Source organism: Gekko japonicus, unplaced genomic scaffold, assembly GCF_001447785.1.
Source record: "Gekko japonicus isolate JY-2015 unplaced genomic scaffold, Gekko_japonicus_V1.1 scaffold744, whole genome shotgun sequence".
NCBI classification, from domain to species: domain Eukaryota; kingdom Metazoa; phylum Chordata; class Lepidosauria; order Squamata; family Gekkonidae; genus Gekko; species Gekko japonicus.
The window spans coordinates 191345-216938 of record NW_015165258.1 but is presented as its reverse complement, the minus strand read 5'-3'; the positions used below and the strand labels follow the sequence as shown (position 1 = coordinate 216938).

Below are 25594 nucleotides of genomic sequence, written 5' to 3'. Positions count from 1 at the left end.
CTGGCGACGTGCGGCTGTCCGGCGAGCGGCGTGCGCTGCGCTCTTGAGGTCCGGCTAGGCTGCGCGGCTTAGGGTCGTTGTTTAGGAGGGCGATCATCCCATCCTCGTCGCCACTGTTATGTAGTGGGTGGTCGCCCGAACAAACGATAGACTACGTGGTGGTGCATAGCACGCTTTATTCAGTACACAACAAGACAGGGGACAAACGGCCGGCAGGCCAACTATATACAAACCTGGGGACACACCCCTGGTCACCATTGGTGGGTTTGAATCTCCCGCCATGGTTCCCATTGGTTCCCCAGTGTAGGGCTAGGATCCTAGTCCCCATTGTTGTCCAGGACTGAAGCTCAGGTGTGTGTGCTGACCTCAGGTGGCGGTCAGTGGACACAACAACAACAAATGAGTACAACATATGTCATTAATCAACGTGCTTAATTAAATAGTGTACATTTTTGCACATGATCATTAGTTCGCAGCACCCTGCCCCCCCCCCCCAATGGCTGCTGTTCCACATTCTCAGATTTTCTGCTCTGTTCATACTTTGGGCACATATGCACTGTTAAGTATGGCTTCCTTTCTAACTTCATAACCCCCTTATATTGCATTGTTTGATGTGAGGGTCATAGTGGTCCAGTGGTTAAAAAACAAAAACAAAATTGTAATCCACCATGAGTCTCAGCAAGAAAAGTGGACTACAAATGAAATAAAGAAAAGAATAATGAGTAATGCTGACTTGCTGGTGCTCAAATAATGCTATAGAACAGATTTATTTTACAGGGAAAAATAGTATGAGGAAAGACACAACACGTAACATAAAGAATTGCAGCACCAATTTTCCATTTAAAATTCCTCAGTGTAGCTTACCTTACAGAGAGATCTGCAAGGATAAACTGAAGGAGAAGAGAAACATGTATGCCAATCCAAGCTCTTTGGAGGAAGGCAGGGGGAAAAGTTAAGGAACTAAGTATCAAGAAAGTACCTCAGATAAACATTTATCCATTTTGCAGATGGGAAGAGGGTACTGATTCGGTGTCTAACCCCATCCATGGACCCATCATAAGTCTCAGAGGCTCTGAAGTGATAAGTCCTATTCCAACATATCACCCTTTGCTTGGTTTGTAACTAGGTGCATTTTAACAACTGGAAACAGAGGAGGCAGATGTGGTGGAAGGGGAATTCAGCTGTTGGCTGTGCAGGATACAAATGCACATATGCAGCTGTCTTTATCTGCAAGAGACTGCGTCTGAGCCAGTGTTCCCTCTAAGCTGAGTTAGTGTGAGCTAGCTCACAGTTTTTTAGCCTCCGGCTCACACATTTTTGTCTTGGCTCAGGAAGGAGGGCTCCAGAGCAAACTAATTTATGCAGCAGCCAAAGTGTTCGCTCACAACTTTAGTGCCAGTAGCTCACAAAGTGGAATTTTTGCTCACATGACTCCACAGCTTAGAGGGAGCCATTCCAATGCAGCCAAACAGTCATATCAGAAGACAGAAAAGTGCAAGCCGGATGGGAGCCAAACCCCCTGGGGATCATCGTGCATCCTTGCTGTTTTGTACACACAAAGAAACCCACACAAACAGGTGTGCATGCAGTGCACATATACACCACAATACAGCAGCACATGCTGGTTTAATATGGCTGCTACCAGCTAGCTGTTATGCTTTTTCTGTTGTGAATGGACTGCCCACTGAGGTTAGAAGGCTCCCAGTCTCCCACCATTCCACAAACGATGCAACCTGAATTGTTCATGAGGGCATTTTTACAAAGGTGGCAGAAGAAGAAGACTGTGCCATTGAGTCACTGACTCAGCAACTCCTTCCATGGGGTGGTCCAGGAAAGAGATGAGCAGAGGTGGTTGGCCACTGCCTGCCTCTGGGTAGCAACCCTGATCCTCCTTGGTGGTCTCCCCTCCAAGGACTGACTGTGGCTGACCCTGCTTAGCTCCCCAGCCCTGATGAGCTTGGACCAAGCTGGGCTAATTGGGCTGCTACAAGGTTGGTAGGACTACAGACAGGGCCGGCCCCAGCTTATTTTGCACCCGAGGCAGGGATCCCTTCTGGCGCCCCCCTCCCCGTACGCCCACCATTTTTCAAAAATAAATGCATTTTAGGAAGAATGAAAAACACAAATAATCAAGAAACTCCCAGAGTATGGGGCCGGGTGCAGTTTGGCACCCCTAAGGGCCGGCCCGCTCTAGGCGATCGCCTAGTTCGCCTAGTGAGTGAGCCGCCCCTTACAGAATTGTTCTTGTGATCTTGGCATGGTTGGAAAAGTTCCCCCCAAAAATAACTCCACACCCCAACACCCAGCCTCGTGAGCCACTTCTACTCCGCTCCAATTTTGAATGCCACAAGCTACCCCGGTAACTACTTCAACATCTTTACTTAAGTGCCCGACTCTCTGACAGTTTAATTTCTCCCTTCGGTGCAGTTCCCAAGCTGTAAGATGCAGCCAGAACCTAATGCATAATAAACCGTTACACTTGTCATACCAGAGTTTTCCTGGGCAGAATCTTTATTACGGCCATATTGACAATACAAAGAGCCACTCAGAACACCTTGCTTGGCTACAAGACGTGGAGATGAATGTGTAATTTCTGAAGTCTAGGAGATGGGAGGAAAGAGGCAGAACGGGCCATGTTTGCATCTTTGGGAACTCACCATATTTGGCACATGAAGAGCACAGAGAGGCTCGGTGGATTCCACAATGCATCTCTTTTTAGTAAATCCCTTGTGACGACAGAACAAGGTTTTAATAAGCAGGTTTGTGTAGCTTGAATAGCCGATCCCTATCACTTGAATGAGAAAAGGACGGAGGCGTCGGGATGTATAAAACATGTGGGCCTCAACAGGTTCATGCATAGATGATGAATGCTGGGACGGTTCTTTATTCCTCTTGTTTCCATGTTCCATTACCGATAAGTAATAAGCAATTATTGTAGGAGCCTGGGGGAATACTAGCAAACTCAAGGAGTCCTGTGACAGAAATTGTATAGCATCAAGGCAGCCAGAGGAACGGGGACTCATCACAGGTAGGGACGAGGGATAGACTCTGGGGTATTCTGTTGCTCACCCCCACACCGCCTGCAAAGGTAGATCCTGAATGAATCAGAACGTGAACATAAAACATGGCAGAATGCAGATTAGTGAGCCATGTGAAAGTATGGTTTGGATCCAGACTAGATATTTCCATGGGCACAAGGACTTTACCACCTTCTCCCTAGACTGAGACAGCCTGAAATGCCCCCTAAAATCCTGTTCTTGGAGGAGGAGGGGGCGGGAGCAAGATTGGGCATTTCCAGGATGCTGTGGGAGGGAGGGGGATATAGGGAAACTGCATTCAATGCATGAAGATCTTTGTCCCTGTGGAGGCACCGGACACACATGAAGCTGCCTATCCTGCTTCAGACCTTTGGTCCACCCACTTCAACAGACCGGCCGTGGCTCGCCGGGGTCTCAGCAGAAGTCTTTCACACCATCCAATACCTGATTTTTTATTTTTTATTTTTTTTACTGAAGGTGCTGGGGATTGAACCTGGGACCTTCTGTGTGCCAAGCAGATGCTCTACTACTGAGCCCTGCCCCCTACCCATTAGTCTGGATCCAATCCCACTGCATCTCGGTATGCAGAAAAGAGCATTCTTCGAGGAACACTGCCTGGCCTGCCAGAGATGAAGGCATAAGGCCTCTGTTGGGTAGCCAAGGTCAGGCCAAGCTGGACCTGACCCTGCATGCTGGATAGCAAGAACTGGACAGACAGGGGTCCTTTCTGCACGGACTCTTTACTCCTGACTTTACCAGATCTTGAATCGTTTCTTGCATTCTGCACCAGTGTTCCCTCTAAGCTGAGTTAGTGTGAGCTAGCTCACAGAATTTTAGCCTCCGGCTCATACATTTTTGTCTTGGCTCAGGAAGGTGGGCTCCAGAGCAAACTAATTTCTGCAGTAGCCAAATCACCTGCTCACAACTTTAATGCCAGTAGCTCACGAAGTAGAATTTTTGCTCACAAGACTCCACAGCTTAGAGGGAACATTGTTCTGCACTATTATTTTTGCTCTGGCTCTTTCCCCTGGGTGCCTAGACTATGTGGATTATGCTTTTCACATTTCATTTGGGAAAAAAAACAAACCTTCATTTAGCCATGCCTCTGAAGTTGCTGCTGTTGCCCTGCTGCCACCTTATACGGCATCTATAAAGGTTATGGATTTTGACTGTAAAGCTGGACTGTGCAACTAGTGTGTCAGGGCAATGGACTGAACAGTAGCCATGAGAAAGTGCCACCCTACTGGATCACGGGCATGTGCCCAGACCAGGGAAACCTTCTTCTGAAGCAACGTGTCTAACCAGATGTGGACCCATGGAAGACCCGATGCCACTTGCTCCTGCACCTCTGCAGCCCGATGCCAGAAGGCAAGCCAGCCTCCCGGACCCTGCAAACACACAGGACCAGCAGCAGTTCACTGAAGAGAGGCCTTGCTCTGCAAAGGGAACCACGATATTCCTTCCTAGACACCATAGAAATATCTCTTCTCCATCACACAGACACCTTCCCCCCACACACACACATGTTGACATCTCCAGGTGTAGCACTACTCAGCTTCAGCCTAAACAAAAGAACTGACTCCATGATAGGATTAGTCAGCAGTCACGTCTTCCAGCCACCCATCCTGATAATGCAGCTGTTGATCGTCCACTCGTTAATACCAACTATTGACGGTGGAGCTGGGACATTGCTGTCTTGTCTTTCTTTTGTCTTCCCCCATTTCCTCAAGAGGTGTCACTATTAGTCAAACATTACTGCAATTACCCTACGATTCATCCCATTCATGCGTGACTAACGAAGCACCAGCTTCAAGTCATTTTAGGGTATAAAAGGAGAGCATCACCCCATTGCTCTCTCTGAGGCTGAGAGACCAAGGTTGCTTTGCAGAGGCAGGCGACAGCAAACCACCTCTGCTCTTCTCTTGCCTTTTGCACACCCCGTTGCGACTTGAAGGCACACTCTTCTTCTCTTTGTAGTTCTCTGTTCCACCACTATGTACCCTTTCGTAACTTCACCCCTTGCATGGCATGCCTCTGAGCATCTGCAGAAAGGAATTCTGAAAGTATGTAGGACCTCCCTTCCACCACCACCACCCCGTGATCTTCTCTCTTGATCAAAAATGAATTGCTCTTAAGCAGATTTCAAATTCTTTAAAAAGGGGGGAAAGAATGGACTGCTGGAGTTCATGGAGAAATTGGTTAAAGAGGATCTCTTCCTTTATGTATGCGCTGTGATTATATGTATGCGCTTGTGATTATTATTATCACAAATGATTTATGGCAATCCCAGCAAGAGGCTTTCAAGGCAAGTGAGAAGCAGAGGTGGTTTCCCATGGCCTTTTTCGGCAGAGTTTTCCTTGGTGGTCTCCCATTAGGGTTCCCAGGTCTTACCTGGCTACTGGTGGGGGGATCCAGTCTTGCTCTGGGAGTCTTCTGGTGGAGGTGACATCATCGCGCCGGACATGTCGGGTGGGACACTCTAGCAAAACTCTAACCATAGAGTTTTTTCCCAAACGCTAGAGCATTCCCCACACGACATGCCCAGCACAACAATGTCATCTCTAGGTGACGTTGTTGCACTGGGCACATCAGGCAGGACAGGGCTCTTTGGGGGTGGGGTTCTCCCCCCCCCCCGGCCAGCTGGCCGATGGCGGATTGCAGCCCCTGAAATCAGGGGAAACCCCTCCCCATTGGGGGTATGGCAACCCTATCTCCCATCCAAGTACCAACCCCGCTTAGCCTCTGAGATCAGATGAAATCAGGCTATACCATATCATTCCGCACCCCATTCCACATCCCAGTTCCTCTTAACAACACCACCAAAACCCGAACAAAGGACTCAAATGCAAAAGAGCCATCCACGGCTTTTTTTCCTCTATCACCAGCATTCAGTATCACGTCTCTTTCCAACCCACAGCTCACACACAGATGGTGTCTTCCTGGGGCACGGGGGTGATTCCCAGGGACCCTCCCCTCTTTTGTGGTGTCGCCGAGGCCTTTAAACATTGATTGTGTTTTTTGCACACCTGGCATTCCGACACAAGTGGCCTTCTTGCCCTTCAGATGGGAGGATGTGTCAAAACAGAAAGCCAGAAGAACAAAACACAAGTGTTGATCAAAGCCAAGGCGAGGAATCAAGAAGGGGGGGGGGGGATAACTCATGCATTTCCTGAAAGCTATAATTAACCACGCAGCTTAAATGAAATAATAAGTACATGATTATTCAGCCTCACCCTGAGGCAGACCTGGAGCACAAAAACATGGCACAGTCTCTTCCTGCCAATTGATCCAATAAATCAAATGGGTTGCATCCTCACAAGAATACTGTGATTATCATTCCTGGAACCTGACCCCGGAGCAAGCAGCTCCTTCACAAACAAGCAGGTGTCTCGTAACAGACATCTGTCTCTGCAACAACCAGCACGCAACCCATTTTGGGTCACATGGCTCCACTAAGTACCATGAAACAAAAGTTAAAGAAAATAGAAATCAGGATTTGGTGCCAGAACTGTGCAGAAGAGCTATGATGAGTGTCAGCAACCTGTATGAATTAAGAGCCAAACGATGTAAAGTTAAGGTGGGTAGCCGTGTTCGTCTGAAACGGCAGAACAAAGTTTGAGTCCAGTGGCACCTTTAAGAACAACAAAGTTTTAGAGCTAGTGCAAGAGAGTCCTTTTGCATAGTGGAAACTATACAATTTAATGCTACAGATGATTGACATCTCCATTCATAATCCATAAAATATCAGCAGCCCAAACACCATTTGTTCCAAGTCCTTTGCTAGATCCAATAAGCCATAAGTATACACAGGACTACCCTGCACAATTCCTGGGGTGCACGGGCATCATTCTGCGCATAGCTCACAGTGGAATTACTCGCAACGGATCACCTCTCATCATTTCCCTTTCAGTAAAGTATCTCTAAGAAGCTCTTTAGTCCCAGCATAATCCTTGCCTGACATTCTCTTCACATAGTGCTTATTCTAGCTTCCCACCGGCCCCTCCAAAATACCTTAACTGAAGGATTTTCTTTTTCAGAGAGCTGCATCTGGTTCCATTTTGGGCCACGTTTGGCTTGGGAGGCACCGAGTTCCGACCCCCAGATCTACGACTTCACCAGCTGCTCTCTCTGACGCCGCGCAGCCCCAAGACTTAACTGGTTTGACCCCCTCATTTCATGCTTCTCAGAAAGTACACAGGTCGGAATAGGATCGCAAGAGTGTCAGACTCCCATCGCATCAACGAAGTACACACTTGTAGGAAAAGGTTTTACTTTATTTGAAGCAATAGGTGCATAACAGGATCACTGTTCAGAATGAGGCATAAGCATGGATCCCAATAAAGGTAAAGGTAAAGGTTCCCTTGCTCGAAAGCCAGTCAAATCCGACTCTAGGGTTGCGGTGCTCATCTCCGTTTCAAAGCCGAAGATCCAGCACTGTCTGAAGACGTTTCCGTGGTCATGTGGCCGGCATGACTAAACACCAAGGCGCACGGAACACTGTTACCTTCCCACCGAAGTGGTACCTATTTATCTACTTGCAATTTCTTGCTTTCGAACTGCTAGGTTGGCAGGAGTTGGAACTAGAGACGGGAGCTCACTCCGTCATGCGGCACCCGGGTCTTGAACTGCTGAACTACTGACCTTCCACAGCCTGTAGTTCAGCGTCTTAACCACTTGAGCCACCGCAGTTCCATGGATCCCAATAGATTATAGTAAATTCAAAAAGCTGAGGCCCAATTGCGGGACTTCCCGCACGTGCCATTGAGCCTGGGAAGCAACGCTCCTACTTACTCATAACATACTGCTTCTCATGGATAGTGCCATGAGATCACCCAAGCTACTACCCACCAGCAACCACCTGTGGCCTTGAGAGATACGGACGTTCCTGCAACTAGGCAATTAAGTGCATAAACAGGCATACATGGGAAAGCGAAAGGAAACAAGCACATACACAGAGAATACGGAAACATATTGGCAGCTTGCTGACAAAGAGATGGGGAGAAAACAGTGAGAAGAGATGGGGCTGTTTCTTAGGGGAATTCTAGGGCAACGACTCAGTCCTAGGGCGTGGTTGGGAGGCACAGGACAACCACGCTAAGCTGTGGCCTCATGCCTGGATACAGTTTCAGCAAAGAACCTCCTCTCCTCCTTAGGGTTGCTGGCTCTGGGTTGGGCAATTCCCGGAGATTTGGGGGTCAAATCTTGTGGCCAGTATTCCCTCTGAGCTGAGTTAGTGTGAGCCAGCTCACGGTTTTTTAGCCTCCAGCTCACACATTTTTGTCTTAGCCAGGAGTCATTTAGTAGAAAAAGAGGTGCAGGAGCTCATTAGCATAACTCATTAGCATAACTCATTTGCCTATGCCACACCCCCTGACATCACCGGAAGTGTGTCAGGAGGCAACACCCACCGCTCAGGCTCCACTGGACTGTTTTGGATTGCTAGCTATTGGTGGGGGGGGGGGAAGGTGCAGATCTGTCCTCGCAGAGGAGGGAGAGCTTGTACCTGAATAAACCTTGGTCTTAAAGGTGCCACTGGACTGTTTTGGACTGGGTGGCCGGAGGGGGAGCTCTGCAACTTACCTGGCTGCTTCTTGCTCTGACTGAGGGCTGCTGGGAGCAGGGGGTGGGGCTTGTTGCATGTGCTTGCCCCCTGGGCTCTTTACTGCCGGAGCTCCGCTCCTGCAGGAAATGACCCCTGGTCTTAGCTCAGGAAGGGATGGCTCCAGAGCAAACTAACTTATGCAGCAGCCAAATCGCTCGCTCACAACTTTAAGGCCAGGAGCTCACAAGGTAGAATTTTTGCTCACAAGACGCCACAGCTTAGAGGGAGCGTTGGTGGAGACTCTTCAGGGAAGGGAGGGGCCTCAGAAGGGTTTAATGACACACAGTCCGCCCTCCAGAGCAGGCGTTTTCTCCAGGGGAAATTGTAGCCTGAAGATGAGTATTGCTGGAACCTTATCAATTGATTTTGCCATCTTTTAAATGGTTTGAAGTAATTTATTGTGATAATCTGGTTTTAATGGCACTGTAAAATATTTTGTTGTTACCCGCCCTGAGCCTGCTTGCAGGGAGGGCAGGATATAAATCAATCAATCAAATAAATAAATAAAATTCCAGGAGATTTCCAGGCCCCACCTGGAGGTTGGCAGCCCTACCCCTCCTGGTTGCTACTGATGAGGCCTTCATAGCAGGCTTCACACCGGGACTAAAGCCTTTCTCAGAGACACACACACACCCTTCCTGGACAGCAATTTTAGTGGCCAAAGTGTTGGACTAGCAGCTGGGAGACTCAGGTTCGAATCCCCACTCTGCCATGGAAGTTTGTTTGGTGACCTCGGGCCAGTCACTCTTTCTCTCGGTCTAAACTGCCTCCCAGGGCTGTTGTGAGGATAAAATGGAAGAGAGATGAGCAATGCTGTAAGCTGCCTTGTGTCTCCACCAGGAAGAAAAGCTGGGTATAAGCAGGGCTCTTTTTGTAGAAAAAGCCCAGCAGGAACTCATTAGCATAATAGGCCACACCCAACAGCAGAAACTCATTAGCTTATTAGGCCACACCCCTGACAGCATGGCTCATTAGCACATTAGGCCGCACCCCCATGTTACCAAAAGTGTGGTCATCCAGCCACACCCACCTTTTGCTTCTTATTCTATTGACCTTGTTTGTCGTCAAAACCCAGGGGGTTTTTTGTAGCAGGAACTCCTTTGCATGTTAGGCCACACTCCCCTAATGTAGCCAATCCTAATGAGTTTCTGCTGTTGGGTGTGGCCTATTATGCCAATGAGTTCCTGCTGGGTGTGGCCAACTCAGGAGCCAGCCGGAACTCCGTTCCTGTGCGTTCCTGCCCAATAATAGCCCTGGACTATCTAAAACAAATAAGTGAGATTGGTACCTGTATTTCTCTGTGTTTGTATGTTAAGCGGCTTTGGGAGGCAATTTCTGACTGACAAGCAGAGTCAAAATCAATCAGTCAATCACTGTCACTCACATGGAGCCTTTTCACCGAAGCGAGCAGTCCCCCTGGGTAAACTGACCAGCTCTGAAGGAACTGGCGAGTGGCGACTTACGGAATTTCTCCAGGTCATCGCTGCTTCCTGACACTGGCATGGCCGTGATGGTGAGCAGAGGGCAAGGGTTCCCCCCCAGAGTCTGGCACAGGGTCTGCTCCTGAAAGAAGGTTTTCTTCGGGTTCCGGGTTTGTTCCAGGATGTGAAGTTGAGACTGTGAAAGAAAGCAGGGAAAAAACCCACAAGATATTAAGGAAAGCCCCACTGGAGGAGAGCCAAAACTTCTACTCAGACATAAGTCCCATTTTATGCAATGATGCTTACTCCTGGGAAAGTGTTCTTAGGATTGCAGCCTAAAGTTTGCATAGCCACATAAGGTCCTCACAGGGTGAGGAATAGTATGGCACAGCCTGATCTCATCAGGTCTTGGAAAGTGAAGCAGGGTCAGTGTTGTCCAAAGGTCATCTGGAGATCAACTGTAATTCCAGCTAATCTCCAGACCCCGCCTGGTGTTTGGCTACTAGAACCCAAGCCGAGGATTAGTCTACTGCACCAGCCCAAAGTAACAAAAAGGAAGCTCCAGTGATTCATTCTATTTTTGACAGAATCAGCCAAGTTTCAAGCCTGCCCAGGTCCCAGAATTCTTTCAGTCCGAAGTTGGCAACCCTCAAATCCCCTGTCCTTCTGCATGCAACCGTGCAGCATAAACCTATTAATACTTTTTTTTTTTTTTAAAAGCATCCTCCTGGAATAAATACTATTCCCCCCAAAGCAACTCTGCTTCGGTATGCTGCCCTTAGTCGTGGTCTCCTCCATGGGCATAGACCTGCCACAAATATGCTTGCAGTTATTAAATGAACATCAGATTGTGACCAGTATTTCCAAGTCACTGTTACCATATGGGATTTTATCATCTTTTTCAAAAGCATTCTACAGGTAATTGAGCCCTTGGGTTGCTAAATCACTTTGAATTCATTACCGGTCTGAAGGGGGGAGGGGAGCCCGCTACATTTTGCACAGACATATGTTGGAAAATAAAACCTAATGACGCACAGGCCTGAGTTGGATTTTGTTCATCAGCCCAGTCTGCACAAATGGAATTGTTTTCCCATGGCAAAAAGTTAAGACGCTCCAATAGGAAGTTCGGAGTTCTTTTCTCTGACCTGGTCAAAGTCATCACCGGAAAATGTCCATAGCAATCATGACTTGGCTATCATTGGGGAATGAGTAACTCTCCATACTGATATATATATAAGTTTTCTAAGGCTGTACTGGAGTGGGTGGGGGGATACAGAGGGGGTAATGGCTTTTTCTAAGGAGAAAATGGCAGGAGACGAAAGAGTTAAAGCCCTCTCCCTCCCCTCCACCAATTCTCCTCCTTGATAAAGCTATCCTGAGGATGCACTTGCAAAGGAGACAAACTTTTAAAATAAAAATAGAAGAAACAGTGACATGTAGCTCAGTCCCCTCTTGGGGTGGCCACAAACTGGGAGAATGCAGGTCAGTTTGGTTTGTGGTTCGTGGCATGCCCCTATTCGCAAACCAAAAACTGTCACAAACTTTTAGAGGGTAAATGAATTGGTTCCGTTTGTGACTCTACAGGATGGATTCTGTGCAAGCGAGATATACCAAACTCACAGGGGGGTCTCCGGCTGACTCTCCTCTACCTGCCCTCCAAGTTTGGTGAGGATTGGATTTACGAGGTCCAAGTTGCAGCCCGTCAAAAAAACGCCACCAGGAAAGTGATTTCTGGGGAAATTATTAATGACAGGGTGTGCTGCCTGAAGCCTGCAAAACCTCTTGTGCATGTGGATGCCCACAAATGTGAGGAGGGGACCATGTGTGTGAGGAGGAGATGCCTCCAGCTCGCAAAGCTGCTGCTGTACACTGAAATCGGAATTGCCACCAAATTCCCTACTTGATTTCAATCCAGCCACGCCTCGTCAATTATTTTCTCTTCCTCGTCCTCCTCCTCTCACAACCAAATGGAACCGAATGTAAGTGGAGGGGGGAAGAAATTTCTCTGGAGCTAGGGATGAGAAAACAGAGGGAAACAGATTGACAAGCCGAGAAGCCAATCATAACGAAGCTATGATATGAGGACCCAATGGAGAGGCGGCATGCACGGGCATGGCAAATCATGTTAGAGGGAGGGAGAGGGGAGTGCCTGGAAGAGAGAGGTGGGTGCCTTGTCACCTTTCCAGTGTTCAGTAGTGGCTGCGGTTAGAGAGGGAAGCTGGGTCTCTCCTCCTTGGAGGGGAGTAAGGAGGAAGGACAGAGAAGGAGGAGATCTTGAGGATATTCATCCAGCATGTCCAGGCTATGAAGGAACCATAAGCTGGGCTTCCTAAACTCCCTCCCACCCATTCCGGTGGCCACCCCTCTCCCACCCCTCCTGATCAGCCACAGTAACTTTGCCCACGTGAAACCGGGGGGGCATCAACACCAGGGGGTGGCATCCTCCCAGAGGGGGCTGGGCACATCTGCGGTGACATGGCTCTCTTGCCCCTGGGTAGTTCCTTCTCACTTCCTTCTCACCGCACCTCGCCTTCCAATCTGCAAAGGCAGTGATTTGGTAAATCAAAGCAGGAGGTTCAGGAGTGTATAGAACGGATCCCGTGCAAGCTAGAGACATCAGAGTCACAGGGGACCTCCCATGGATGCTCTTCTACTTGCCCACTGAGTTCTCCCCCCCCCACTGCTTTGAAGTTGTATAAACATTTAGTTTGAGCGGAGACAGTCTGACTGGAAATATATCTGTTCACAAACGGGCACGAACCTCCACAAACGGCTTGAAAGTTCATGGAAAGTTTGTGCTGGTTGATTTGCCATGAACTTCACTTCATGAACCACGAATTGGCCAAAATTCATCACAGACTTTAGTTCATGAGCCAGTTCGTGCCCATCCCTAGTTCTCTCTCTTGATTGAACTCATATGACCTTAGAGATGTCACCACATAACCAAATATGACTGGCTGTGTCTGGCATTAGAGAAGTCTTATTTTCCGAACGATTCTCACTGATTGATGAGCAATCCAGGAAGAGATGCCACCACCATCAGTCGTGTTTTATTTGACATTATTAGTGACATCACTGCCTTACCAATCTGATTTGCTACAAAGTAGAGTGAAGACGTATTAACCAAAGGAAACAAGCTTTTAGAAGGTAGATGAATCATCAGGCAGGGTCTATTCCTGACTATTTTCAGGGTCTATTTCTGCCTATCCACCACTAGAAAAGAACATTTTGCACTGACCTATTGTTTTGACCATGACCCCCCAAAAAGCCAGCAACCTCCCCCTCTTGATCTTAGAGAATAGCTAGCACCCTTCCAACTTCTCCTTCCATTTTTTGTAAAATGTGTGTAGCAATTTCCAAAACCAGCTTTATAAAAACGAGAGCCGAGTTCCTGTCACATCCACTGCAAAAAGAGTACAGTGTAAATACAGAGATGAGTCATTTTATTCCGGCAGATGTGGGCTTCTAGTGCTGGCATTTTAATAACTGCGACTAGCAGTTCAGTGGGCTGCTAAGCAGAAGTTGTATAAAGGGGATTTCACCAGCTGTGGCTTTTAGCTTTGCGTGTGGATGCAAGAAAAGCAGCACCTCTGATGATTCCTGCAATTATTAAAAGTATAGGAGGACCCCATTCACAATTTGGACCTGGCTTGTTTGCCCAGTTTACTTCCAGGATAATTCAAGGTGTAAAGGTTTTGCTCTTCTCCAGACTGCAGGTCGGGAGTTTCACGTTTAAATGCTCTTCCCACTCTCTCCCTCAAACTCATATACAATCCGGCTGCACCCACAACAGCAGCACATCAGAGAAAAAGTGAAGATGGAAAATTAGTGCGACAAGCAGGGCTATTTTGGGGCAGGAACGCACAGGAACGGAGTTACGGCTGGCTTCAGAGTTGGCCACGCCCACTACAGCCAAAACCTCTGTGTGCGTGGCTACAGAGGGAAGGCCTGGAGACTGACCCCCCCCGGTGACTCCGAGGCGGGGGGACCGGGGGGGCCTGGAAGAATCAGGGAGGCATTTAAATGCCTCCCTGTGGCTTCCCTGGCCTGGCTGAGGACCGGCTTGCCCGGGCTCCCCGCAGCCACGGGTGCCTGGTCAAGCCAAGGGAAGGCAGTTTATACTCTTGCACCCAGGCAAGCCACGGGAAGACACGGGGTGTGGCCTAATATGCTAATAAGAAGTGCTGTCAGGGGTGTGGCATAATATGCTAATGAGTTTCTGCTGTTGGGTGTGGCCTGTTATGCTAATGAGTTCCTGCTGGGCTTTTTCTACAAAAAAAGCCCTGGCGACAAGCAATCTGAGCAAATCTGATCAGAATGGCCGGGGAGAACTCCTATTAAAGGGAAACTTGGAAGCATCCCTTGGAGGTGACCGTTCAAATACTCCCATAGGAGTATCCAGAGCTTGTGCCGAGAACGATTAAAAGGAAAGTTCCACATGCACCCACTCACTCCTAGCCCTTGGAAAGACTCATAAGAATAAACCAGTTTTACCATCATGCCTGAGTAGGTATAAGGGTAGTGGTAGGCCAGGTAGCAGACATCGTCCTTATGGGGGAACACGACGGTGAAAGTGAGGGTATAGCACGATTTCCCACTGGTGCCTGCTGCAGCAGCAGCCGCCGTACAACGCTGGTAGTGATTTCTGGCAGAAGAAGAAGAAGAAGAAAAAGACGTGAGAGACAAAGAGCATCACCTGGATTTTGTGGATGCTGTCATGAGAAACCAGTGAGAAACATACATGCATTAGATCAGGGTCCCCGACCTGGTTGAGGCTGTGGGCACTTGGGGAATTCTGAGACCATTAGTGGGCACCACAAAAAAAACGGCCACCGTGGGAATTATGTCCAATCATAAAGCATTAGGAGGTTCCAGAAATGTTGGGAGATTCCAGGCCAAGCAACCTACTATGATAGAGGCAGCTGTTTCCAAATCAGCGCTCCCTGCAGACCAAAAGCAATGCCTGCTGGGATCTTCTGAAGCCCCTCCTACTCCAGTGAAGTAGAGGAAAGCCAGGGTTGGCTCTTTGCTTTGGGGGAAAAGACATTTCTTCAAAGGAGTAAATCTTTGCCAGGAAAGGCAATGTTGGGCTACGCGGCATTCCAGCTCACCTTGCTAAGGATCACTGTCTTAGATGCAGAAGTCAGGGGATATTCCAAATTCAAAGCAATCATGTCCGATTCAAAATTATAACGTCCATTCATTTAAGAAGTCTGCAACATTTCACAAGCATGCCAGCAACACTACGAAGTCCACAGGCTTAGGTGGGTGTAACCCTGCTTAGGATTGTACTGTAACAGTGTTATCCGAGGACAGGGTTGCCAGCCTCCAGGCAGGGCCTGGGGATCTCCCAGAATTACAACTGATCTCCAGATAGGGTTGCCAGGTCTGTCCTGGCAACCAGCAGGGGATGGGTGGGGGACTTACGAGAACAAAGAGAAAGGCCTAGGGATCAGGGCTCTTTTTGTAGCAGGAACTCCTTTGCATATTAGGCGACACACCCCTAATGTAGCCAATCCTCCAAGAGCTTACAGTAGCCCCTGTAAGAAGAGCTCTGTAAGCTCTTGGAGGATTGGCTACATTAGGGGTGTGTCACCTAATATGCAAAGGAGTTCCTGCTACAATGTAACTAATCCTCCAAGAGCTTACAGTAGCCCCTGTAAGAAGAGCTCTGTAAGCTCTTGGAGGATTGGCTACATTAGGGGTGTGTCACCTAATATGCAAAGGAGTTCTTGCTACAAAAAGAGCCCTGCCTAGGGTTGCCAGATGACATCACGTTGGGGGCATCCTGGCTCCAAGCCCCGTACCACAGGGTTCCCTTTAAGTGCAGGGAGCCGGAGGGCCCCTCGCGCCCGATCTCCAAGCAGCAATGCTGCTCAGAGATTGGGCCTGGGGCCCGCAGCTGCCCCTCTCCCTCTACCTCAATGCCAACGCTGGTATTGCACAGGTATACTGTGGCTTGGGGGCTTGGGGTGGGTTGAACCTCCCCAAAAGCGGGTAACTCCCGCCAATCCAGGGGGTCTGGCAACCCTATCTAGGCCTCATCACCAGCGTCACACATAAACTGACATCATCACACCAGCAACATCCAGGTGACAATCTGGTATTTGGGCAAAACCTCCATGGTAAAACTGGCTTCTAACGTGGAGTTTCTGAGCAAATACTGGAGCGTTACCCAGACATACACTGGGTATCAAGGCCAAGGCTTTCTTCTTTCTTGGTAAGGCCCCCCGCAGGCAAGTGGAGGCTCAACGTAGGGCCTGGGGGGGGGATCCCTGCCTAGGGATGCCAACCTCCAGGCGGGACCTGGGGATCCCCAGGAAATTACAGCTCATCTCCAGACTCCAGAGATCAATTCCCCTGGAGAAAATGGGTAGACTATATGCTCTTTGAATGGTAGACTCCATAGCTTTGTACCCCACTGAGGCCCCTGTCCTCCCCAGGCTCCATCTCCCGATCTCTAGCAGTTTCCCAACCTAGCTCTGGCAACGCTAGCCTCCCATCTCCTGCCGGGGGACAAGGGGGAGTCTGGCAACCCTGCCTCCAGACAACAGAGATCAGTTCCTCTGGAGAAGATGGCAGCTTTGGAGAGTGGACTCTCTGGCAATTTACCCTCTTGAGGCCCCTCCCCTCCCCAAACCCCACCCTCCCCAAACTCTGCTCCCAAAGCTCCGGGAACTTTTACCCCAGAGTGGGCAACCCTATCCTAAGAAGAGTTACACCCTCCTATGTCCATTGTATTCAATAGGGTAAGAAGGGTTCAACTCTACTTTGAATGCCACTGTAAATGTAGCACACTAGTACATCACGGCAGCAATATTGCACCTGCTAGCTTGCTACACACAGGGAAAGTGTGTGTGTGTGTGTGTGTGTGTGTGTGTCCCCAGCATATGAGTTTGGTGTGTTTTCTTAAATCAGATCCTTCAGGCTTGCAGCCTGAAAAGGAGCCATCCTAAATTCTGTCACTTCAGCTTACCTAACTCAGGCCCCGGTCACACAGGCCGGATATTGCGGGGGGGAGGCGTGGCTAATTGCCCCGGCGCAGTTTGATCCGCGATTACGCGGCACACCACGAGTCCTTCCCTCAGCGCCGGCGGGTAAACGAGGGTGGCGATCACACGACGATCCTGCAGCACGGCAAAGAAGCGGCGCGGCGCAATAACACTAGCAATAGCTAGGCGCCGCTGCCGTGGTAAACGGGGTCATTTATTTTCTTTTAAGCCGAAGGACGGAGGAATGGAACTTTTGGTTTCGCGTTCAACGGCATGTGTGATTCTGCGCAGCAACGGAACTTTCACTTTCCTCTTTGTGCGCATGCGCCGTTGGCTGCTTGTGCGCATCCTGTGGAGACTTGGGGGGGAAAACCTTTTCGCGACGGGACATGGGCGGGTGCTGGATGCCATGAGCTACCACCGGAAACGTGATCAGACGCCCGCCCTTGCCCCGCGGTTTCCGGAAACTAGTACCTCGGAGGTACTAGTTTTTTACGGCGCATCTTCGGCGGGAAGCCTCAGGTTAGCCACGGGAGCTCTACACTTCCCAGATGTTGTGTTTTGATCGTGCCCAGAAAATCCGCCTATCTTCCGTCTCTGTAGCGTGGCTAATGCTCCGTGTAACCGCAGCCTCAGACATGATTTACATGTGATGCTGGTATTGCACAGGTATACCCTCCTGCCCTGTCAATGCCATGTTTACATCAGGCCCCAGGCTTCACTGACACAAGCCGCCATGGGATGAGGGGATATGATCATAGATCACAAGACCACAGGCAAGGAGTGCCATTTCTAAGTTTCTCTGTGTAAAGAAAAACAAAACAAAATCCCAGCAAATAAAGCATTAAAACACATCGAGAAGAAAGGAACTGGTCCGGGTGGTGGTATACTACTAGTCAGCTCCAGTGCTAGTTTATTACATGCAAGGGGTCTTTTACACCAACAAATGGCCACAAATGGTGCTTCCCACCCACCCCAGTTGCAGCCTAAATCAGTACAGTCCCTTTCACCTCCTCAGAATTCTACCACCTCATTTGGCAGACTGCAAGAATGGCCATGGTTCAGTGGCAGAGCTTTGCACGCAGAAGGTCCCAGGTTCAGTTCCCAGCATTTCCTGTTAATTGACCTCAAGTAACTTCACCCTGGAGCTGCGGTGGCTCAAGTGGTTAAGACGCTGAACTGCAGGCTGTGGAAGGTCAGTAGTTCAGCAGTTCAAGACCCGGGTGCCGCAAGATAGGGTGAGTTCCTGTCTCTAGTTCCAGCTCCTGCCAACCTAGCAGTTCGAAAGCAAGACATTGCAAGTAGATAAATAGGGACCACTTTGGTGGGAAGGGAACAGCGTTCCGTGCGCCTTGGTGTTTCGTCATGCCGGCCACATGACCACGGAAACGTCTTCGGACAGCGCTGGCTCTTCGGCTTTGAAACGGAGATGAGCACCGCAACCCTAGAGCCGGATTCGACTGGCTTTCGAGCAAGGGAACCTTTACCTTTACCTAACTTCACCTTTGCTTTGTCAGAGAACGACTGCCAATCAGCGTAGGCAATTCTGAGGTAGACAGACAGTATGAAACAGCCCCAGGTTCACCTTCTAGGCCGTCATCTTCCAATGACTTGAGCCCCATTGTAGTAAAAGAAAGGGGGGGTTACCTGACTTTCCCTCCTCTGTCCCCATATGATCTTTTTGCAATGTATTTTTTTAAAGAGTCAGCTTCAAGGCTGATGGGGGAAGAGATTTCCCCTCGGCTGAGACGAAGAGCCAATTCCCTCATTTTCGGAGAGACCATCTCTCAGCAAATTGCACCCAGACGTACATTTCAGACAATAATTTTCCCCACCTAGCACCAATTATTCTGTTGCTGAACCATCCTGTTCTAAAGGGCCGCGTGGCACATCCCCCCACCCACCCTTGACAAATGTTGTCATCAGCATTACATTAAAATGCAAAATACAGAAAGCAACCAAAAGATGCAATTTCAGCTGCTGGAATTTACACAACCCCCTTATTTCCCCAGTGGTTTTTTTTATTTATTTATTCAGGGGGGCATAGCTGGAAGATAATTATTCTCATCAAATCCCACAGAAATAATCATCTCTTCATTTGTGAGTGATGCACAGCAGCCGTTTGTGTCTCCTTTCTGTACATCTGAATAAAGTGGATAAAAATATGGGCAAAACGAAAAACAATCCCTGGAAGTCATCCCTGGAAGCCACGATGACCTGGAAGGGAAGCTGTTTCTCCTGTCCCGGAAGACTAAGAGCTAGTCCTGTGGGCACCATGGTCACATATTAATCACTCTGCACATGTGCAGATTGCTTCCCTCATCACTGCGCAGCAAAAAATAACATTAAAAATGCAGTCAAAAGAATAGATGTAAAGCCCCGTAAACGCTGAAAAGCTTATGTAAGTATATTATTTTTAATAAGGTAATGCACCTAAAATATAATATAAAGAAAATAATGAGGGAAGCACCTGTGCATGTGCAAAATGATAATAGGTGAGTAGGAATGTAAGGGCTGTTAAGTCACATCCATCTTACGGTGACCCCAGCAAGGGGCTTTCCAGGCAAGAGACATACAGAGGTGGTTTGCCACTCCCCTCCTCTGCAGAGTTTTCCTTGACGGTCACCCATCCAGGTACCCGACCCTGCGTAGCTTCCAAAACCTGACAAGGTCAGGCTATGCCATGCCACCTTCCCTCCCAGTAACTGACCACTCTATTATACTACAAAGTCCGATGATAATGATGATGTGGTCATTTTGAAATTGGCTTAAATGAGTCACAAATAAATGCAACGGATCCAACTTAGCACAGCCCTGCAACTCAGAGGAGGACAAAATTCCAGAGACCCTAGTCATCCTGGGGTTCCATTGATCAGGGCAAGTCACATGACTGGTTTTCATATGATGCTTGGATTGAGTCGGGGAGGTGAGAAGGGTCTGGGGGGCAGGGGGGGCTCTTGATGCCTCTGCAAGCAAATTACATAGGGCTGATTAGTCACAGTTAATGTAGTTCCTGTTGTTTTCGAAAGGATGTGTTCATCGTCATAGAACCATAGAATCATAGAGGGCAGGGAGCTGTTCCTGTTGGCAGCAGAGGATAGGATTCACAATAAAAGGTAAAGGTTCCCTTGCTCGAAAGCCAGTCGAGTCCGACTCTAGGGTTGCGGTGCTCATCTCCGTTTCAAAGCCGAAGAGCCAGCGCTGTCCGAAGACGTTTCCGTGGTCATGTGGCCGGCATGACTAAACACCAAAGCGCACGGAACGCTGTTCCCTTCCCACCGAAGTGGTACCTATTTATCTACTTGCAGTTTCTTGCTTTCGAACTGCTAGGTTGGCAGGAGCTGGAACTAGAGACGGGAGCTCACTCCATCATGCGGCAACCCGGGTCTCGAACTGCTGAACTACTGACCTTCCAGAGCCTGCAGTTCAGCGTCTTAACCACTTGAGCCACCGCAGCTCCTAGGATTCGCAATACTGGGCTTAAATTAAGGGCGGGAAAGTACCAGTTGGATATTAAGGAAAACTTTGTTAGAGTTCATTTATTTTTTATTTATTAAATTTATATCCTGCCACTCCCAAAATGGGCTCAGGGCGGGTAACCACAAAGTTGTGCAAGAGTGGAATCAGCTGCCTGGGGATGTGGTGAGCTCCCCCTCACTGGCAGTCTGTAAGCAGCAGCTGGACAAACACTCGTAAGGGATACTCTAGGCTGGTCCTGCATGGAGCAGGGGGTTGAGCTAGATGGCCTATAGGGCCCCTTCCAACTCTGTGAGTCTGTGATTCTACATCAGCAGTTCCCAGTCTTTTTGGGATGGTGACCCACATATACAAATTGACTTCATATAGTGACCCACCCGGGGCTGGCCTTTACTTTACTTACTTTATCCATCCTGAATCTACGGTGTTTCTTTTTTTTTCTTTTCTGGCAATGGTAAAAAATAAATATAACACCACCCTGCTTCAAAAGCCTACCACCACATTCTAGATCGTGTGTAGACTGGCTGTATGAAGCCCGCTCAATTTCATGTTCGTTGCATCCATGACACTGTCCAACCGTCTCATCCTTTGCCGTCCCTGTCTTCTTTGACCTTCAATCTCTCCCAGCATCAGGGTCTTCTTCTCCAGTGAGTGCTCCCTTCTCATTGGGTGGCCAAAGTATTTGAGCTTCAGTTTCATTATCTGGCCTTCCAGGGAACAGTCAGGGTTGATTTCTTTTAGGATTGACTGGTTTGATCTTCTTGCAGTCCAAGGGACTCTCAAGAGTCTTCTCCAGCACCATAGTTCAAAAGAATCTATTCTTCGGTGCTTGGCCTTCCTTATAGTCCAATTCTCGCAGTCATGCATGACTACTGGGAATACCATTGCTTTGACTTTTGTTGGCAGGGTGATGTCTCTACTTTTTATCATGAACAACAACAACAATCACTGAACAGATGCAATGTAAAAAATAACTATGGTATACAAAGGGATGTGTCTTGGAAGTTGCCATTTTTTTAAAAGCACACTGTAGATGGCCACACATGCACAGTACCAGAAGGAAACATGGTGTCACATCTGTTATTTAGAATGTGTGCCTTAACATGCAGATTCCATCCAATCTGGGACAGGATCAATGCTTCCGGATCTGGGCTGATTTTAGGAAAGGCTTGTCTACCCACTCTTTGTCATCAGTCTTGAAGTGCGGTCCTAATTGATTTTAGAGGGCTTAGACAGGAGTAACTCTGCATAGGATTGCCCTTGGATTAGAAGGGTATACCTCTGTTTAGGTGTGCACTGCTATTTTTTGAGGCTATAGACCTAATATAGACCTCCACGTATCTGACAAAGCAAGTTCTAGTCTACAAACTAGAGATGATGTTGAAAATCTCATCCCTGCGGTTTCAACATAAAATCCCCCATCTCAGTTTGATCTCTCCCATGTGCAAATTGATCTGATAATCCTTATTATTTTCTCCCACCGAATATTCCAAATAAACCGTACATAATCTTCAACATTTGCAAGCTAACAAATCAGCATTATGCATGGCACATATGTGATACTCACAAACGTGCCATAGCTGATATGTATACATTGTGTATGAAAATCTTACACTGGTATACACAATACAAGCAAACAGACAAAGGTCCTGTTCACACTAGAGGTTTTGGGCCGGGAGCAGGACGGATCGGGGGCGGAGCAAATGGGCGCGATCCCATGGCAACATCTGGGAAGCGTTGCCTGCCCGTCCCCAATCTGTCCTTTCCGCCCGAAAACCCGCACTACAAAGAACCACCTACCTGGGTGGTTCTTCTGCTTGAAGCGCCGCAAGCCGGTCCGTCGGATCGCCAGCGCGTCTTTGCGCTGGCTCATCCCTGGCTCCTAGCTGAACTGCGCATGCTCCGACATGCGCAGTTCGGCAGGCTCCCTGTCTGAACTGTGTTTTCTCCCCGGCATCTGATCGTGCCAGGGAGAAAAGGCGCCGCGGCCCAGGAGATCGTGGGATCCCGCCGCGGTGTCTCAACTTTGGCACGGCTTTTAAAAGCCGCGCTTTGAGCGACTTATCCCCTGCTGTGTGGCAGGGGCCAAAGTCAGCCATAAGAAGAACTAAAAAAAAAAATCAAAATGAAACAGAGAAAGTTTGCTTTTCCCTACCAAGAACTTTTCAGATCTTGGAAGCTAAGCTTGGTAGGTACTTGGATGGGCAACACCCCCCCCCCCAAAAAAAAGAAGATATTCTGCAGAGGAAGGCAGTGGCAAAGCACCTCTGCTTCTCACTTGCTCTGGTCAGTTGCGACTTGACATAATTTATGTAAATATCAAGAACTCGTGCCAGAATCAACTAGTCATCTAGATGCCACCAGATCTTTTCAGCGTGCAACTATAAACATGCCACAAATTTAAATCGCCTCTGGCAGGGCCTGTCCCTGAGTTCTGTAGGACATCTGAAAATCTGTTTTATTTTTGAATTGCAGTTATTTGCTCAGGGTGGTGTGGGGTCCCCCCCCCAGTGTCCTTTGCAAGAGTTGCATGTGACTTTTAGGTTCTCCTCAAGTACGGTGTGTGTGGCTCCCGGCTCGGATTGTGATTGCAGCTCACATGGAGATGCAGCTTCAGCCTCCCACCCCCCCCCCACCTCCTCATTCCTGACCTGACACAATTATGGGGGGCACTCTTTAGTCTGTGGAGGGGATTCCAAGAGTGTCCATGAATCTCCAGGACCACCGCAGGTTGGGAGAACAGTGGTGGGAGGCTGACACCCCTTCTCCACACCCACCACTGTTGCAATCCAGAGTGGGTGCTACCTGAATGGGAACTGAGGAAAATCTGCAAGTCACATGTGAGTGTTATACCTGGAGTATTGTGCCCAGTTCTGGAGGCTTCACTTCAGAAAGGATGTGGATGGAATGGAGCAGGTGCAGAGGAGAGCGATGAGGATGATTGGGGGCCTGGAGACCAAGCCCTATGAAAGGCTGAGGGACTTGGGAATGTTCCGTCTAGAGAAGAGGAGGTTGAGGGGGGACAGGATGGCTCTCTCTAAGTACTTGAAGGGCTGTCACTTAGAGGAGGGCAGGGAGCTGTTCCTGTTGGCAGCAGAGGAGAGGACTCGCAAGCATGGGTTTAAATTAAGGGCAGGAAGGTACTGGCTGGATTTTAGGAAAACCTTTTTAACAGTCAGAGTTGTGCAATCAGCTGCCTCGGGAGGTGGTGAGCGCCCCCTCACTGGCAGTCTTGAAGCAGCAGCTGGACAAACCCTCCTCAGGGGTGCTCTAGGCCAGTGGTGGCGAGCCTATGGCACGGGTGCCAGAGGTGGCACTCAGAGCCCTCTCTGTGGGAACGCGTGCCATCGCCCCAGCCAGGCCCAGACTATCTTTAAATGGTCACATTCTCTGCCAAATAATTTTAAGTCAATGAAAGCATTTGGGATTGCTTTCCTTACTTTGTTTGGATCATCTTAAGTTAATATATGGGTTGTTTTTTCTAAGGTAAAACCTCACTATTCAGGTTAAATTGCCGTGTTGGCACTTTGCGATAAATAAGTGGGTCTTGGGTCGCAGTTTAGGCACTCGGTCTCTAAAAGGTTCGCCATCACTGCTCTAGGCTGATCCTGCATTGAGCGGGGGTTGGACTAGATGGCCTGCCTGGCCCCTTCCAACTCCGTGAGTCTGTGATTCTATTATTCTGTACAGGGTGGGGATCCCAAACCCAGCTGGTGAACTCCGTAATGTGTGAAGAAAGGAGAGCAACTGGACCAAAATCACCCAGTGGACTTCGCAGCCAAGAAAGGATTTCAGTTCAAGTTCCCCACCACCACCACCCCCTCAGGTCCACCCTAAGAGCCTCCCTCCAACTGGCTCTCGCATCAGCTGGTCTAACAGTGCAATCCTAAACAGAATCACACCCTCTTAAGCCCATTGACTTCAATGGAAACAAAAGGGCACAGCTCTGTTTAAAGTAAAGGTAAAGGTTCCCTTGCTCGAAAGCCAGTCGAATCCGACTCTAGGGTTGCGGTGCTCATCTCCATTTCAAAGCCGAAGAGCCAGCGCTGTCCAAAGACGTTTCCGTGGTCATGTGGCCGACAGGACTAAACACCAAGGCGCACGGAACGCTGTTACCTTCCCACCGAAGTGGTACCTATTTATCTACTTGCAATTTCTTGCTTTCGAACTGCTAGGTTGGCAGGAGCTGGAACTAGAGACGGGAGCTCACTCCGTCATGCGGCAACCCGTGTCTCGAACTGCTGAAGCTCTGTTTAGGCCTGCACTATCTGAATTCATTGGAGCTTGATTCCAAGAAAGCCTTAGCCTCTCCTTCCTAGAACCTCCCTGTTCTTTCCGAAGTCTGCAGCTGGAAAACAGCATGTTAATCTGAATGGCGATGCTATTAGGATGCAGACTTCGTTTGCTGTGCTTCTGAGTTACTTTATAACTGTCAAGCCCTAAAGCGTGCCGTTTCTCCTTCAAACGTTCCGTATTGCCTTGAGCACAGCTGGCAAAGCCAGTTAATTAATAACCTTCATAATCATTATTGTTGCTATCATCATAACTTACCAGGCACCCTTTTTTTTCATGTTCAAAGTGCTTTACAAATGTTATCAGACCGTTCCCCACAAGTTCCTGCTCAGCCAGAGCAGAAGTTGGGAATGTTGTGACTGCCATGCAGAATGCAGAAGGTGGGAACTAAGATGCAGGCAGAGGAAAGGGGCAGTTGTCCCAAGCCTGGGATTGGACTCTTTGGCAGGGGCCCGATGCTCAAAGTCCTGCTCCTTAGATTACTTTTTCCACCATGGGAACTGCTCACTGCTGAGGTAAGGCAAGAAGCCTCACTTGGCATGTGGGAGGAGCCTCCTGGACCACATGGGTGGAGCCTGTGCTCTGTCTCCTCCCCAAGCAAACATGGCTCCTGTTTCTGTGAGAGGCAATGCTGACCTGTGCTTGGGGTTGTGGCTCTCTTGGCATCCATCACAAAAGAAGAAGAAGAAGAAGAAGAAGAAGAAGAAGAAGAAGAAGAAGAAGAAGAAGAAGAAGAAGAAGAAGAAGAAGAAGAAGAAGAAGAAGAGGAAG

General features: G+C 48.8%; 1 protein-coding gene across 1 annotated transcript in view; it reads right to left on the bottom strand.

Annotated features, from left to right (window-relative positions):
• Positions 1-25594, bottom strand: part of AGBL1 (ATP/GTP binding protein-like 1) — a 346662-nt gene that overhangs the window by 296410 nt on the left and 24658 nt on the right. Inside the window, exons 9-10 of the mRNA XM_015410173.1 lie at positions 14556-14706; positions 10104-10257 (exon numbers count right to left, since the gene is read on the bottom strand). Coding sequence (XP_015265659.1) covers positions 10104-10257; positions 14556-14706 — 305 coding nt within the window. The remainder of the gene's footprint in view (positions 1-10103; positions 10258-14555; positions 14707-25594) is intronic.